We start from the raw sequence: 18,772 nt of genomic DNA on the forward strand, positions 1-18,772 counted from the left end.
TCACTCATCTAACAAACATTAATTGAGTTCCTAAGACATATCTGCCATTCCACATTTATGTAGTGGTAGCTATATTTTTGACATTGTACAACATGTTGGGAATGAATATAAAAATGAATGAGAAGTGTTGTCTGCCCTTAAAGAACTTACCTTCATTTTATGTGAAATGCTCTTTTTATTCTCAGTTCAGTGTTTAAAAGTAAATAAAAGAGGGCAAGATGGGCAGCCGAGGGGCTGAGTGTGACACGAAAGAATGCATAACCAGAGATGCGACCACCCTGTCCTTAAGGTGATGTCTTTAATAATGTCTTTAATACAATAGTGAGGTATTTAAGAAAACTTGATTAAACATTTAGTTTTCTTTATGGCCTCTGAGTCCACTGGTTTGTTGACTCAAGAAAGTGTATTCTTTGCATTTCTTTAATTACAAATAATTTCTGATTCATTGTTACTATTTTATTGTGATACTTATTTACATTTGTAGTTTCACACCATTGCTTAGAGGCATTTCCACATGCATTTTGTTAATCTTCAGAACAGTCATAAAATTTTAAGACTCAGTGTTTCTCCAGGTTTTTTTTTTTATAGGTATGTCTTTGTTATTCCTCACCATCTTCATGAAATTACAGGCTGATACTCTATCCTGTTTAAATTAAAATAAGATGGCAGTTTACAAGAGAAAAAGTAATAAAGTCTTCCTTTAGTGTCCATTTTACCACTCTTGAGAAGAAGACACCCTGGTAACTTTTATGTTCTAAATGTTCAGACATTTGCTAGCATTTATGAAGAGTGCCTAAAAATTACATGTAATTCTTGGACGGTGAAAGTTAAGGAGCTCATGAGGGACAGTATGTGTATTTATTTGTCTTTAGTACAACTACTAATATTTGGACTTCCCAAGTTCAGGGTGTGGCTTTTAGGTGTCCAAATATAGCATGTTGCAGGAATGTAGTCCATGCTACAGAGACATGCCCCGCCAAGCAGTGTGCAAATGAGGAGCTCATATTCTGGCACCGTTCTAAAGATAAGCCTGTCTGGACCATGCAGAGCAGCTGATCATTTAGCCTCACTCAGAAGTCATACCACAAAATCTATAAACCGGCTGAGATAAGATGAAATGTGGAAAGCTTTAAACTTTTTCATCTTTTATATTCTAAAAAGTAATTTTTAACTGTTTCTGTTGCATTTAGTTGAAGTTGCTTTTCATCAAAACCCTGCTGTATTGTACCTTAGATTAATTGCATTTTCTTTTGGCAAGTTATGTCACTGTAAAGAGACTTTCGGAGGCTTTAGTTACTTGAAATCTCATAGTGAAATTGAATTTAGAGAAGTGGTTAATACTGGTATGCACATATATTTTAGAATACAGTACTTAATATAAATATACCAATAATTCAGTTATTTTTATAGCCACAAATATTTATCTGTAAGTTTATTCTAAAAAGATTTTTATTTATTTATTTATTTATTTATTTGACAGAGAGAGAGAGAGAGAGAGCGAGCGAGAGAGAGCGTGCGCACAAGTAGGGAGAACAGCAGGCAGAGGCAGAGGGAAATGCAGGCTCTCCACTGAGCATGGAGCCTGATGCAGGGCTTGATCCTAGGACCCTGGGATCGTGACCTAAGCTGAAGGCAGCCACTTAACTGACTGAGCCACCCAGGTGTCCCCACAAATAGTTTCTTGCCTGTTTATCAAGAAGCTGCAAAATCTAGAACTTCTTTCAATAACTATTTTATATGGCCAACTTTAAGTGTAGTTGCTTTTGTTAACAATGTTTTAATTATGTTAAATATGTTAATATTTTGTTAATCATGTTTATTCTTTCTCCTCCCTTTTACCAAACCTTTTGGTACTTATAAAGATGTTTTCATGCTTTAATAGAAGATAGTGAGTGTGTATTGAACTGTACTGTATTTAATTCTGCAGTACTATTTTATGGTATCAGAAGTTGATTTTTTAAAAATATATTAGTTTGCCGGAAGAAACTGTTATGCCAGTTGCTTTCTTAGCATTAATACATTGCAAGTGTGTGTGTGTGTGTGTGTGTGTGTGTTTTGTTTTTAGAGAGGGAGGAAGGGGTAGTGGGAGTTGGAGAGAGAATCTTAGGCAGACTCCATGCTGGCCGTGGAACCTGATAGGCCTCCATCTTACAACCCTGAGATCATGACCTGAGCTGAAATGGAGAGTCAGTTGCTCAAACAACTGAGCCACCCAGGCACCCCAACTCGTGTGTGAGTGAGTGAGTGTGTGTGTGTGTTTATTTGAGAGAGAGAGTGAGTGAGCAAGCAGGGAGAGGGAGAAGCAGACTCCCTGCTGAGCAGGAAGCCCTGGGATCATGATCCAGATGCTTAACTGACTGAGCCTGTGAGGTGCCCCTTAACGAGTTTGTTTTTTTTTTTTTACCACCATCAATTTAGGATATTGCAGGTTTTAAAAAATAGTCGGAGAGCTATTAAGACATGAAGTATAGAATAAATGTAATGCGTGTGTTATATCCAAGTTCTGACGTGGCTGATGGTGACTTGACTGTATTTTGAAATGTTTTCATCATGCAGAGGAGGTGGGGAGGGGGCCGTATAATGGTTAGAAGTTGGGGCTTTGAAGTCAACAGGGGTAGTTTTGAATCCTCTCTCTGCTACTTCCTTGTGTGAATTTACACATACTCTGTGAGCCTCAGCTTCCTGATCTGTGGACCAGGATTATAATATTACTTGTAAAACCCATTTCATAGGGTTGTTGAAAGAATTTAATGAAATAATTCATGTAAAGCCTTTATTCTAGTTCCTGGAAATTGCCAAGTGCTCACACAATATTAGTTACTGCTATTATTAACATGTTCTATGTGCACGCTAATGCCTTATAATTAGGAATCAGTTTTTTCTCACAGTATTTAGGTGATTTTACAAATTGTCTTTGAAGGTTTTTAGGACAGCATGTACTTATATTAAATATAACAGATGAAAACTTATATGGTGGTACTTAACTAAGCTGTTTTGTATTTTTAGGCTTGTAACTTAATACAGGTATATGGCTAAGTACACTGGGTGCATTGGTTTTATAAGATTGCCTTTTATAGATGAAAGGAGCAAGTAAATATGTATATCTTAATCTTCTGAAGTGTATCTTTCACACTGGTTTGTGTATATCATACTTAAGGCAGGGGTGAACTGGAAGCACATAAGTTCTCATCTCATCCTGCTGTCAAACACCCAGCTGTAAAGTGGCACCTTCTAACTTTCAGGATGTTGTAGGTCTCTGTGATTCTGATTTGGTGTCAAGGATTCTCCAGTGCAGCTTTGAAATATGATATCATGAAAACAGTATTTTTTGTCTTTTACACAACTATAGACATGGTATAGCCAGTAGACCCAATTAAATACAGCAGGTTTGGTTTTCGCCTTTAGGGAAGAAAAACACGTTACACATACAGCTGATGCTTAAATGGCAACATTATGCTGGGCTGCATAACTCCTGCCTTATGGAAGCTTATAGTATAGTAGAGACATAAGATGCAGTTAGAAAATAATGCATCACGTATAATGTATTGTTTGATACAAATACTAAGTATCAGGGTTGGGGGAGAACACTTTCAGTTGCAGTGTTTCTTCTCCTTAAAACCAGTTTGTACAGGAGGATGTACCTATGCATGGTTCATGTGTTTCTTTTAGAAGGCTTCTTCAGCTGGGTGGCCACAGGAATGCTAGCTTCTCTCTCTGTTGCTGGCTATTTCTAGCCCTTTCTATCTTGTCATTCTCCCATTATTATAAATCCTCTTACTGTCTAAAAGCTGCTCTCCCCTTAGGTCCAGTTATCATTTTCCCTCTTTTTCAAGGCCTGATCAGAATAATTACATGGTGGCACTGAGACTTGCAAGGAGGAAGGGGAAGAGAGGGAAGCTGTTTTGGTGTAGAATCAAGAACTTCATTCCCTATTACAGAAATAGCATTGTTGAGAGCAGCAAGGGGGAGGGATAATGAAAAGGAGAATCCTTATCTTGCCTCTGTTCCTGTGAAAATCCATAAACGTGTGCCCCCACACATCCTACATCTTCACACCCACTCATCTCCTGAAGATTTGGTTCTACTCACCATCCTGTCCCTGCTCTTTCCTGTTCCTCATCCCCTTCTTTGTGCCAGAGCCCTGCCCCAGCTCTGAGTCCCTTGGCTCTTAGAAAGTCTTATCATTTAGGCTTTTCTAAGTCCCAGGAGTCACCTCATGATGAAGAACTGGCATAGCTCCATTGAGCTATTGTGTTACTACTTCCAGGCCCAGGAGGCCACAATGTGTCCTTGACGTCTCTAGTGGAATCCCAAATCCATTAATGCAATTACCTATAGCAGATTGCTCATACATAATGCTTAACTCTTGTATTACTATTAGTACTATGCGTCTAGAAGGTTTGTTTCTAAGAGAGAATGTGTTTTAAGTTTTAAACAGTGAGGTATTCAAATTAGGAGACACCTATATTGGCAGTAAACTTGGATTCTGAAAATGAGAGTTCAAATTCTAGCATTTGTGTACTTATTGGCCTCTTCTGGCTAAGGTTCTCTGTATTGGCTGTAGAGAGAGTAACTGTCTCAAATGTGGTTATGGGGGCTTAATGAGAATGTAAGTGAAAGGGTATAATAAAATATAAAATCCTATGTCAAAGGAATGTGGCTTTTTGGTGTTAACAGTCACTATATTACGTTTAAAAAAAAAAAAAGTTCCTGCCTTCTAGGAACTCCTCACCCAGGGATAGATAAGACAGAAATAAGCAATTCCATGAGAGTATGTGATACATTCTGTGGCAAATATATGTACCTGTGATGAGGGACACAGAGGAGAGCAACTATAATCTGAAAATGGACATTTAGGGGAAACTTCCTGGACGTGGGACTTGCTGATCTGAGTCTTAAAGGCCAGGGAAGAAACATGCCTGGCAGAGAAAGAGGAAGAAGGGAAAGCCATTCCAGGTCGAAGGAGTGGCAGGGGGGAATGTGGTACATTCAGAAAGCTGCAGGTATGGCTTCAGGTATGACTGGAGCATAAGCTGTCTACTTGTATTGCTTAATTTGATTATTGGGACCCCTTACCTAAATCTGAAAAGGCAATTTACTGCACAGTGGTTAACAACTCTAGAAATAAACTCAGTCTGAAACCTGGTTTGATCATTTGCTAATAATCTTTTATGTCTAATTAAGAACTTCATCTTCATAGACTTTTAAGTTCTGTGTGATCAAGGTGTCTACTTCAGTGGGTTGTTGCGATGAGTATTTGAAATGTTTGCAAATCTCCTGGTGTTTAATACACACATAATAAACTTTAGCAGCAGTTTTTGTGTCTGTCTTGAAAGTTTTTAAGAGTTAGTTTTCCCCCGTCAGTATTTTATAATCTACTTTCTAGGCTAGCTAGTTAGCAATATTTTAAACACCAACTTTTGTTTGTTATAATGGAATCAGAATTTGAGTGAATTTTTAAAGGTGGTCTAGATTAATTTTATCATTCTCTGTGTTAAGAAACTGACTCATAATTAATCACCTGGCTGTCGTGTCCTAGTGAATCTGTGACACAGCTGGGACAAGAATAAGGTCTCTGTATTCCGGAGTTCTTTATTTTAGCCTTGGAATAAATGTCAAAAATCACTTGGAGACACAGTTTCTAGCAGAAAGAATATAAGTTAGCCGTATAGAAATTGGCTTTTCTATAGTTTTGCAGATGGGAAATCTAGGTTTTGAAGAAATGCAGTCTCCTTCTCGGGCTGCCCTCTGGTGGAAGTTCTGTTTAGCAACAGCACATGTGAAAGAGCCCTGAAAGGGGGTGATGAGGAACCAGGTAATAATTCTTAAATGAGTGAGTGCTTTGCCATCAAAGATTTCTTGTACAAAGTCCTACTTCTGATTATTTGAGTCTCCTCACTAAAGTGTGGAAGTAGATTTTCACAATACCTGTTCTACTTCATTTATTCAAGAGGATCAAACAGGTAATTTTTGTTGAGCATCTTTTGTGTACCATATGCTAGGAATAGAAGGAAGAAGCAATTCATTAGTGAAGTAAACATATGTTGAAATGATCATACAATAAGTCATACAAATAAATAGCTATAATTAGTTAAATGCTGTGCCTAAAGAGTACAGAGTGATTTATGACCATTAACAATGTTTGGGAAGCCTCCCTTGAGGTACTGAAGTCTTAACTGAGATAGGGAAACTCAGTAAAGAGACAGAGATGAGTCCGAGCAATGGAGAAAAAAATCATACTGAGGAAATAGCATGTGCAAAGGCCCTGAGGAGGGACACAGTATGATCTCTCCTAAGAACTGAAAGACAGCTAGTATATTTGGATCAGAGAAAGCTCATGTAAAGTACATGCCATGGTCGTGAGAAGTGAAGGTATTTACTAGGTATTACTGAATAAACCAAAAGGCATAGGGAGAAGTGAACCTCTCCCAAAGTAAACTGTGTGCTCTGAGTTAGAATTTTGTTGTTTTAAAGATTCATTATAAAGAAAATTACTTTAGAGCCACTGTAATACTCTGTTTACAGAGTAGAGTAATGCTGGGATTTGGGCACTTTAAATATGTATTTTTATTCGATTTTTCTTCCTTTATGTGCTGGCTTATTGGGAATTGGGGGAATATTTTGATGTGCTGGAGTGTTGAGATCAGGGACTTTTGTTGATCAGTTGAACAGCAATAGAAATGACAGAATCTTATCCTTTTTTCTTAGCTGAGATTTTTGTGTGGGTGTGTGAGGTGCAGCTGCACTGTTGGTTTCTTGGCAATCAAGACAAGCAATTCTCAGTGCAGTTCATGCTGAATGGGAAGAAACTTAAAAGAAAAAAGGCTACTTTGAATATATTAATTTCAGTAGAAAGCACCGAGGGCCTGAACCTTTGGCTGGTATTCTAATTTATTTGACTAAATGGATACAGCAGCCTTGGGCATGTATCCAAGGGTATGGCAGAAACACATGAAGGAGAGATTTTTAAAATAGTCAAAGCTTTGTCTCAATAGAAAATCATCAATTACCATGTGTAATTCTTAAATGAATTTTTGCTAGTTAATTTTTCATTTGTGATTTAAGCTTTTTCTCTATTGAGCACTTAATGAAAATGCAGATTGTGAAGAATTAGCTTTGCTTGCAAAAGTGAACTCATAATTTTCTGTAGTTTATCAGAAAGATATTTCTCAAATTTATATATACACAGATGGATTCCTAGGTCTGCTTTTACTGCTCACTTATTTTCATCACTCTCTTTTGACTTTTTTGTGGCCTGTAAGCACTTTGTGTTCCCAAACCCTCAAATTAAATGCAGACAATATGGAGCTCTTAATTTTTTAAGGACATTTGGATCCTTCCCTTTGGATAATGTTGTTATTGTCCTCCATATGCTTCAAGCAGGAATGTCTAAGTCGTTCCCAATCTTTAACTGTTTGTTTATCTCTCTACTGCTATTTAGTATTAGTGCTTTAGAGTAGCATAGTCAGGTCCTACAGTCAGTTGGCCTGTAGTCCTGCTACTGACCATCTTGGTCCCCTTGACTTTTTAGTTTCTTATCTCAAAAATGGAGATAATCATATTAGTGCTTCATGAGGTTTGTTTTTAAGTAAGAAATGAATGTAACGAGCTTAATTCAAAATAAGTGTCCAAGAGAAGAGATGCTATAACTGGTCATTTTCTTGATGATTTTGGGCCATTCCCTCAATCCACTGTCCTGGGGGATCTCATTCAGCATAAAGATCAACCGAATGCTGATGACTCTCAATTTTTATATCTTTGTTTCTAACCTCATTTTTCCTGAAGCACCAGACTTGTGTAACTGACTGCTACTATAGATATACACTTAAATATCTAATAATACTTCAATAAAACATGTCTAAAAGCAACTTTTGATCTCTGTCACGCATTCCTACTTGCCTCCCCAGTCTGTTCCTTCCTAGTCTTTCCTATCACAGTTAATGGCACCGCCCTGTGTACTTTTTTTTTTTTTTTTAACTTTCCTGTAGCCAACAACCTTCATCCATTTTGTGAGCACATCTAGCAGCATTATCCCCAGAATATATCCTAAATCTGACCACTTGTCTGTCGCCAAATCCTCTGCTAACACTGTAGTCCCAGGCAATAACCTCTCATTTGGACAGCTATATAAATGAATGTCCTGCTTACTGCTCTTTGTTTTCCTTCTTGTCTCCTATAATCCTTTCTCCACATTGAGGGAGATAAATCCACATAAACGTAGATTTGAAAACATTGGTTATTTACCGCTTCCTTCTCTCAAATGTGGCTAGTTCAGTACAATCATAAGGCCTTTACACTAGCTTTTCCTTCTGTTAGGGATATTTTTATCCCTGATCATCACAGTGTTAGCTTCTTGCAAGTTTTGGTTCTCAAATCAGATAACAGCTCCTCAGAGGCTCTCCTGACAGCTTTCCTTTCTTTCTTAATAGCTGCTCTCTGTCTGGAATTTCCCCCACTTTTCTTCCATGTCTTGTGGATTGCCCCTCCCCTCTCCCATGAGGCCAAGGACTTTATGCATCTTGTTTACTAACATATTCCCAGTGCTTAGAATGGGACCTGATATGATATTCAGAAGGTTTACAGGATTATATGGATGGATGACAAAATGAAAGAATAATTAGGTACATGTTTTATAAGTGTTTTTTACATCCAGAGAAATGATGGATTGTTTCATCCTGAATGATTTTACATAGTTGCTTATTTTAGAATTAACCATGCTAATTTTTTTCTTTTTATTTCATGTTTTCTCTGTCATAGATTATAAGCTCTTAAGTGTAGGAGGTATGTCTCCATTATGTTTTCAGCTTCTGATAGAATGCCAAATATCATGTTAGTACTTATTGTCAATTGAATTGAATTGAAAATTCAATTAACATCCTCTGAAATTATAGTAATTTTATGTATGTGTGAATGTATATACATATAAATATATATGTAAATTACACAAGTTTTGAAAGCAGATGTGCTTAAAATATGCCTTCCCCTTTTATCTCTTGCAGTTCATAATTGGACCCTTGAGGATACGCTTCAGTGGTTGATAGAATTTGTTGAACTACCCCAATATGAAAAGAATTTTAGAGACAATAATGTCAAAGGAACAACGCTTCCCAGGTTAGTCTTTATTATCCAAATGTATTTTTTTTTTTTTACTCAAGGAGAATTACATACTAGATGTTATTTTTAGTGCCAGATTTGTAAGTTGACTCTCTGGCTAAGGGCTCAAAGGAAATATTATAAATATATCCATTCTTTAATTTTTTTTTAGGTGTGAGTTTGCAATTTTAATCAACTTTTCTTATCTGAATAATCAAACTCTTTTTAAAATTTATTACCAAAGATAGTAATTTTGGGAAGTAGAAGATAGGCCAGCTGCATTTTTTTTTAGATAACTTTAGAGGGCCAACCTCTGACCATGTGGTAGATATGACAAAAATATACTCATTTGATATTAATCTACCTTTATGAAAGACCTATTTGAATGGGTCATTCTTAATTAGATTCTTTTAATAACAACAATAACCGCTCAGTATTAGTCACTGTAAGTTAAACCTCAAAAAAAAAACCAAAAAATGAGGTTTAGTAAAAACCATTTTAAAGTGTATATTACATGGAGGTACTCTGTATTACCTCATTTAAACTTCATGGTTAAAGTTAACTATGTATTATTGCATTTTAGGAATTAAAAAAAAAAAAATAGAGAAGTTAAATGTTTTGCCCAATTCAACATTTGAACCCAGACAGATCTTACACCAAAGTCTAGGATGCCAGTTTAATCCCTTAGGTGTCTGGAATTATTGTTACTAGTCTTATGAATTTTATTTTCTAAATCTACATTAATTAACTTAATAATTTTTCAAGTTTTTTAACTTAATAAGTTTTTAAGCTTTTTTTTTTTTTTTTAAATTTTTAAGATTTTATTTGACTGAGAGGGAGAAGGAGCCAGGGGGAGGGGCAGTAGAGAGGGAGAAGTAGACTTCACACTGAGTAGGTGACCAACAAGGGTTTCATGGCTCCATCCCAGGAACTTGGGATCACAACCTGAGCAGAAGGCAGATGCTTAGCTCACTGAGCCACCCAGGTGCCCTGTTAATTTTTAAAGATTTAAATGTTGAAATTTGTAATGGTTCTACCAGAACCTGACCGTTGGAAGACTGCTTATTTTACATTCTCTCAAATGTTTCTTGTATCAAAAAAGATTAGGCCATTATTATTGTCTTATTATTATATGTGATGAGATGTGCATATTGTATTTCTAATCAGTTTACTTACATACTGTATTTGAGTGAGTGGCTTTTGTTGCTTTGGACTTTGGATTTTGGATTGAGTTGAAAAATGTGAAAATTTTCAACTCAATCCAAAATTTTCATACCTCCTGTAAATATTTTCTGAACATCAACATCAGTATTTCTGAATTTACTCTGTACATGACTATAATGATGGAATTATGGGAATAAGAGTCAATTCAACAAGTGTGTATTTAGTATCATTTATGTTGTTCATGGTGTAACTGGATGCTGGAAAGAAGACAAAGATAAGATAGATTTTTTTGTTTGTTTGCTTGCTTGCTTATTTATGAGAGAAAAGGGGTGGGAGGTGTAGGGAGAGGGGCAAAAAGAGAATCTTAAGGAGGCTTCACACTCAGCACAGAGCCTGATGTGGGGTTCGATCCCATGACCCTGAGATCATGACCTGAGCCCAAATCAAAAGTTGGATGCTTAACTGACTGAGTCACACAGGCACCCCAGTTTTTGCTTTTAAATACGAGAAGTTTCTAAGTCAAAACAGGATAGTAGAGCACTAAAATGGGATTAGGGGTTTTTGAGTTCTGTTATCCTGGTATGAGGAACTCATAGTATTTTTCTTATGTTGTCTTTTGGGAAGTTTCTTTGTGTCACAACACGAGATAGAATAGGTTGATTGGTGTTCTGGCAATAAATGTTATGGTCACTTTTTTCTTTTGGTTAAGTAAAGGTTATCAGCGATAACTCAAATCCTAGAATTGTTGAAATAACATCACATTTAATCAAGATCAATTTTTTTAAATAGTCTACATGTTGCTAGGAAAGACAAGTTATAAATACAGAAGTTCAGCTTTCAGGTAAGCCCATTGGAGCCTTTTGGAGTGGAGGAGAAAGGAAAACTGGAATGCCCTTCATCCAGCCCTTTTTCTATGGTAATGGCACTTACACTTAAAGGAACAGTATCAATTAACTTAAAGATGTGAGTTACAGAACTTTTTGTAGGGTAACTGTAGATAAAAGAGCTGTTTATAATAATGTATACGAAAATGTATTACACATCACAGATGTACATGTGCCTACAACAATTCATTATGTTTCCTTTCTGTGACATTAAAATACTGTCACATATGCAGTAGGTAGCCAAAATTATGTTAGTTTTATGTCAGTTATCATGAGCTTTTTACTGATTTTCTATACTCTGAAATTCTTATTACCAGAGCTTATACTAAGGCTCTCTTCGCCTGACACATGCCTCCTCATTCCTTTCAGACCTGTGTGAACTTCCCTGACATCCTCACCCACTCAGGTAGAATCACTTCCACCTCTGGGTTCATACTGAACTTTGTATAAAACTGTTATTTGGTATCCTTTTTACTACATCTCATTGTCTTTCTTAAATTTAGTCTATCGATATTGTTGCTATTAATTCATTCATGCATCCATCCATGCATTCATTCATGTATTATACAAGCATTTATCAAGCATCTACTTTTGCCAAGCATAGTGCTAGGTTTGGGGATACTGAGACAAGACCTAGCTTTGGCTTCAAGCAGTTTGTCACGTTAAAGGTGTAATAGCAGCATACACAGAAGGGACCTGCGGAGGTGAAGGAAAGCATTTTGTAAAGGGAATGTTAGAGTTCATTACTCTGTAAAGTGTTATGGAAGCCTACAGCAGTTATAGGAGGCTTTATAACTTCTCCATACTTAAAAGATTTTGATACCTTCCAAAATAAAATATAGTGGTTCAGAGTACAGTCGTTGGAATCACACATATTTGGATTTGAATCCCTGCCCTACCTCTTGCTAATTATGCAACCTTGGGCAAGTTACTCAATCTTTCCCTACCTTAGTTTCCTCATTTATAAAATGGGAATTTTATATATATTAGAGGTTTGCTTGAATTTTGACTAAGCCCTTGATACAGGACCCGGCATATAGTACATGCTTGTTTTTATTGTCATTGTTATTAGCAATTTTATTATTATTAGACTTTGTGTTATAAGATCTTTATTGGCATTATATTTGGTTGTTAAGATGTCTTAGTTGATGACTTTGGGCTACTTGGATTTGAAATTCAAAACAAAGTAATTTTATTTACTTATTTCACGTGTGCCTTTTCCGCTCCCTTCTCCCTACATGGTTTCTTCATTGCTGGTGAAATGGTTGAGTACTTTTTATTACCTAAATCCCTCCCTCTTCTCCATGAGGACTTCTAACTCTCACGACTTCAGTGGACTTTGTTTAATTTTTAAGCAATTTACATATAAGAATGTAAAGGTATAGGCTTTTTTAGATACTTTTAAAGAAAAGTGATACGACCTAAATTGAGAACTATATTTTAAAGTCTGCTAGTGAAGTTAAGTAAATCATGTACAATGTTCTTATCCTCTGTGAAATGATAGTAAAATGCCAGAGGTAATTAATTATTGTAAAATACTTTTACATTTGACAAATTTCAATATCCTAGTAAATCATAGCATAAAGTAACCTTAGAAAACAAAAACATCAACATAATAAATAAATAATTGACATACATAGGTGTTCGTACAGCTGAGTTTACACTGGAAGGTTTTTGGTATGTTTTGATATGTTAATAAAGTATTAAATCACATGGATGAGCTCTTATAGCAGTCATCACTGAATATTAAATGTATTGTTAAAATATTTAAGTTTACATACTTGAAATATTTTCATTTAATATGTGTGTTTTTTTAAATAAACAGGATAGCAGTACATGAGCCTTCATTTATGAGTTCTCAATTGAAAATCAGCGATCGGAGTCACAGGCAAAAACTTCAGCTCAAGGCACTGGATGTGGTTTTGTTTGGACCTCTGACACGTTAGTATTCTCTCTGAGTCTGATGCAAAAGAATCATCAGATCATATATTTATTATTTAAAGAAGGAAAAAGTAAGAAGGAACACTAAGAAAATCATTAGGTATAAAGGAAATGTCATGTATGTTAAGATATATAGGATGAGATTTTCTGTCATTGAAATGTGGCATGTGAAATTTCCAAGCTGGTTACTGATGTAAAAAGTTGTAAAAACTATGTTCTTTGATAATTTAGAATTAAATTTCTAGATTTGGAACTTTAAATCTTTGTAACAGTTTTAATGTTGATACCATTATAGCTGGATATTCACTGAAGGATGCCTTTCAGAAATGGTACAATATAACCGTCTCCATGGCATGGAGTAATACATCCTAACTTGATTTCATTTATCACCAGGAAAAGGATTTTCTAGCTATAGATCAAAAGCAGAGATCCACTTGAAATTTTACATGGTAACAGACTATCCTGGCAGAAGTACAAGGTGGAGAATGTTACTTGATTGTGTTGAAGAACATCTAACAAATTTTTATGTCATATTTGTAAGGAAAATAAGCCTTGTATTTCTTTACTTTTGACAGGAATACTTTTTCCAGAAAGGAAATTTAATATATTTAATTTCAAATTCTAAAAAGCTTTGGGGGAAAATGTTTGAAGAGTACACATTTTAAAGGAATTATGTTCTATTTTTCAGAAGCCAAAAAGAAATAACAAAATTAATACAAGAAAAATGGCATCTTCAGATGATAAATTAGGAAACTAATATTTATTTTACCTCAATTTTTGGAGTTAAGAGACTTGCAGGTTTTGGTACTATGGTTTTGGGGGTGGCCCTACTGAGAAAGGGTTCCTGGAGCTGTTGGATGGATTCCATGACTGTACTGGTGGTTCTTTTTTGGCTCAGGCTGAGAGCAGCTGGTGAAACAGCTGGAACTCCGCTTTGTGAGAGGTGGTGGAAATGCACTGTTGTTGGAAATTACAAACCCTAGGAAGCAGAACGCTCCTGAAATGCCGGGCATTCCACACAGATGACACCCTGAGTTTCTTACTGCATCTCTTGGGGGTTGTCTTCCATGAGATTCTACTTTTTTCATTGGAGTGATTGGTGAAAATAGAATTAAGCTCTAAAACTTGCCTCTCAGTACAACTTGGTTAGGGATATTTATGTTTTATTAATCTGGAAACAAATCACCCTCTATGCCAAAACAGTATTATATTATCATTTGAAAAGAAATCAAACTAGTCTCAAAGAATGTTGAAAGCAAATGTTTTAATAAACAAACCAGTGAAGAAGTTAATGATGCATTACCTTTTTAATGTGTTTGTCTTAGAGTTATTATTCGAGTGAATGAGCCCTGCAGGTGGAATACAGGCAATAGATTTGTCACTAACATTATAAAATGAACAAAGATATATTTTAAAGAAGTTTTTTGAAATCTTTTTCAGTTTGTGGTAATTATTTTAGAGTTTGGGACTTGTCTATTTATTGTTATTTCTGTGATTCTATTTTGGCCTGAACAGAGCTCGTATTTGAACTAGAACTCGAGCTGAACTTCTCAGTCTGAGGCAGAAATAAAAATAAATCCTTGTGAGATTTTAGTCTTCCACAGTGCATCTGTTTCACTGTAGGTGTGCGCTCTGGAAATATGCAGCCCCGAGGGTCTTTGGCTGGGAGCGTGCTGTTCATCACACCATGTAAACATACACGGACCGAGGAAGCACAGGAACTTGTCCATCTATAGAGCTCCTTATTTCATTCATCACCCATGCAACAGATATTCCTGCTGGAGGCCTGGGCAGTTAGGTCGTTTTCCACTATAAACTATATCTCTTTGGAGCAATGAATACATTATATTGTATTAGTTATCTTTGTGTATCCTTCCAGAGAGCCCTCTGAAAATTCGTGTGTATTAAGAGTCAGGGATAAACTAGGAAATTATTTGACTAGTGATTTCTGTGTTTGGTATCACTGAAGATAGTAGACCCTGGCTTCTTACTCAGTGAGTAAGTGCTAGAAATTACTGACATGCCTAATGGAAAGGAAGGTGATCTGTTCTTTCTGTCTAGTAACCCAGATACCTCTGTCAAATAGCCACCTAAAGCATGACTTGTTATCATTTAACTCCTACTTTCTCAACCTTGGTGCTTCACATTTTGGGCTGGATAATTCCTAGATGATTCTCTATTACTGGCAGATGTGAGGCTGGAAAGTGATTGTCTTGTGCGTTATTGAACATGTAGCGACATCCCTGGCCTCTCCCCACTAGACACCGGTAACAACTTCCCCATCCACTTTATGCCCTCCAATTGTGACAAGCAAAAATTGTCAAATGTCCACTCTTGGGGGGATATCACCCTTAGTTGAGAATCATTGACTAATCTTAGTTATATGACTACTTGCTTGGGAAAAATCCTCTTTTGGGGAATGATTAGGCTTCCAGTGTATGTATCAAAGCAAGACCAGTCTCTAACTGGACTGAAGGAAAGCCGTTGGTATGATAGTGGTGGTACTCTTTATGCCTCCTTCCACCCCACAGAGGACATGATTGGAGGTGCTTCATGGCTCCCCAGGACTTCTGTTACTGACAGGGCTGGCGTACATGCTTGTAGGTTTATCTGTGCCCTCTGGTAGTTCTAGTGTATCAGACTATTACAATAAGCACTTTGATTATTAGAAGAAGGAATTTTTAAAAGGCTAGAGCTGGTTTATAGGAGGGACATTTTCACATTTGTTTTTAGATACCTATTACTTTAAAAAAATTGCTTCTATGTATTGAGCTTCTGTTATCAAAGATTAATCATCTCTAATTTTCTTTATAGGCCCACCTCATAACTGGATGAAGGATTTTATTCTCACAGTTTCTATAGTAATTGGTGTCGGAGGGTGCTGGTTTGCTTACACACAGAATAAGACATCAAAAGAACATGTTGCAAAAATGATGAAGGACTTAGAGAGTCTACAAACTGCAGAGCAAAGCCTAATGGACTTACAGGAGAGGTGAGTAAGTTTAAAAAGCTACGTGAGTCTTACTATTTATGTAGGCAAATATAGTTTGTGAAAATGTAATATGGGCATTGGCTCACACTTTTATTTAGTTGTTACACACATCAGTAAGGGTCTGTCCACTTCATTTTGTATTTTTAGAAAAATTATATTGTTCTAGATTTATTTTAAAGGTATGCACTAGAGAATAAATGAGCAGGTCAGTGGAAATAAGTCAAGTATAGGTGGAATGATATGTATAGTTAAGTTTTATCTTTAACGTGATTCAGGTAATAATGAATTTCTTAAAAGTCTCTTTGCTGAAGGGTGATTCCCTGCTATCACTGTATTTTGAGCTCAGTATTACCCATATAGCTGTATAGGGGGCTACCTGCTAGTTTTGGTATTCACATGTAAGACTAATAGAAAATACTCTGATTTTGGGTGGAAACATGTATTCTCCTGCTTGATACGTATTTATTCTTTGTGAAAAAAATGAAACTTTGGAAATTTTGGTGAGGAATTTTAATTTTTATCCTTCTGTAAGGCTTGAAAAAGCACAGGAAGAAAACAGAAATGTTGCTGTAGAAAAGCAAAATCTAGAACGCAAAATGATGGATGAAATCAATTATGCAAAGGAAGAGGCCTGTCGGCTGAGAGAGCTAAGGGAAGGAGCCGAATGTGAACTGAGCAGACGGCAATACGCAGAGCAGGAATTGGAGCAGGTATTTACATCCCACGAACATATTTGTTAGGGCAGTGGTAGCACCCCTCTGAGGAGTTGTTTTGTTTTTGTTTAGTCTTCTACATTTAGTGGCATTGTATATTCTTCCTTAGTTAATAAAAGAATTATTTGTTTTACATTGTTAGCATTGTTAGCATTGATCAAAGCCCATATAGCAAAATGACAAAGTAATAATTTAAAAATAAAGTTACTGTCATGTTCACTCACTCATGAAATCTTACCCCATGCCATGTTAATTATATCCAGTGAATTTAAGATGTTTATTTAACATCTATGATATGTTTCAGCTACCAGCTGTAACCTAGTAAAGTTTATCTAATGTTAAGCCTCTCTGCAAAGGTAAAGAATCTCTATTATACATTTGAATCCTCTTAAATGGCTTTAGAACATAATCTGCTAAAAATTCTGAAGTTGTCTACAGATGGCTTTTCAGTATCTCTTGCTACCATGCAGTTACTCAAGATGGAATGAAAGCCTTCAGGAAAGGTGGGGGGTGAGGGTGCAGAATTTAATTGTAGGCAGATCTTTTGGTTTTCTGTTCTTGCTTTAAAAAAATTACCACTAACTTTGTGACTTAAAACAACACACATTTATTATCTTGCAGTTCTTAAGACAGAGTTTAAAATAGGTTCACAGGGCTGCATTCCTGTGGAGGCTCTAGGGAGGATCTGTTTCCTTGCCTTTTCCAGCTTCCAGAGGCTGCCTGCATTTCTTGGCTCATGGCCCCTTCCTTCCATCTTCAAAACACGTCACTCCAACCTCTGTTTCTGTGGTCTCATCTCCTTCTTTTGACTTGGACCCTTTCTTTACTGATAAACTGCAAGCGAGAAAGCGTGCCCAAGATCAGAGTGTCTCAGTTGTAAAGCAGGGCCAAGAACCTTGGTGTTCTCTCTCCCGCTTTGCTTTGTGTACTGTTGTCTTCTCAGCCAGGTGCTAAATAAGGAATAAGAATTATGTGATGAATGAGTTTCAGTTTTAACTCATGAAAAAATGTTCAGTGTGTGTTACTGTTTCCTTCAGGATTGTCATTTTTGGTAGGATTTTTCTGCCTGAACACAGCCATCTCTTCCATTCATGGCTAGCTATTGTTTCCCTCATACCCCGGCATCTTTTTTGTTGGATCTTTTCCCTGTAAGGAGTTTGTTCTCTAAAGTTAACTCCTACATGTACTTTGGGGTCAGGTCCTATTTACCTGACAAACCTTATCTGTACAGAATGTAGTAAAGAATCCAGTAGTTAACAGACAAAAAAGAAAAGAAAAAGGCTTAGCCAAAATTATAGTGTACAGGAATTAGATATTATGCTTTTTATTTCTGTGAGAACTCACTGCCTTTTCCCACCAAGACTTCTAACTCTTGGTTTGTTCCCAGTACTGGCTTGTTAGCTATTTTTCTGCACTTTATGGGTAAGAAAGAACAAATTAGAAAGCAGTAGTGGTAATTTGCCTACAGATACATAAACTTATAGCAGAGTTTTACAAGTAAGTGACTGCCCCACAGCAAGGGAGAAGACACCCTACAAAAAGGATACACAAATCACAAACATTCTAATATGAAGTTTTTGCAAAAACCGTTGCACACCTCAGTAGACCGTAGGATCTCCATGATATGTCCCAGTACAAATGTAATAATCCTAGTCAGATCCCAAGTCAGTAAGAGGTGGTTTAAAGGGGTTAAGTGGGTATTTAAAAAGAACTTTGTCCAACATGATTATAGTATTAAGAAACACAGTTTTAACAGTTGCATACTCTGTGTCAGAAGTTTATGCTATGCACATTACAAGTGGTTTGGTCATAAATTTTAATCCTCATGATAGATATTATGCTCATTTATAGATGAGATGTGCAGAGAGGTTAAATAAGTTGCCTGAATTCACATAGCTCTTAGGTGGCAAAGCCAAGATTTTTGTGTGTCTTATTCCAAAGTCCACGTTTTCCCATACTGCTATTAAAAGTTTTGTTTCTAAAAG

At 36.3% G+C, this 18,772-nt stretch overlaps 1 protein-coding gene across 2 annotated transcripts in view; it reads left to right on the plus strand.

The window, feature by feature from the left end:
• Window positions 1-18,772, plus strand: part of STIM2 (stromal interaction molecule 2) — a 141,579-nt gene that overhangs the window by 106,001 nt on the left and 16,806 nt on the right. For both annotated transcript variants that reach the window (XM_004762646.3, XM_004762647.3), the window contains exons 4-7: window positions 9,000-9,111; window positions 12,967-13,082; window positions 15,897-16,074; window positions 16,607-16,784. In XM_004762646.3, the coding sequence (XP_004762703.1) occupies window positions 9,000-9,111; window positions 12,967-13,082; window positions 15,897-16,074; window positions 16,607-16,784 (584 nt within the window). The remainder of the gene's footprint in view (window positions 1-8,999; window positions 9,112-12,966; window positions 13,083-15,896; window positions 16,075-16,606; window positions 16,785-18,772) is intronic.

The sequence above is a fragment of the Mustela putorius genome, unplaced genomic scaffold (assembly GCF_011764305.1).
Source record: "Mustela putorius furo isolate JIRA1106 unplaced genomic scaffold, ASM1176430v1.1 tig00000083_pilon_pilon_pilon, whole genome shotgun sequence".
Lineage (NCBI taxonomy): Eukaryota > Metazoa > Chordata > Mammalia > Carnivora > Mustelidae > Mustela > Mustela putorius.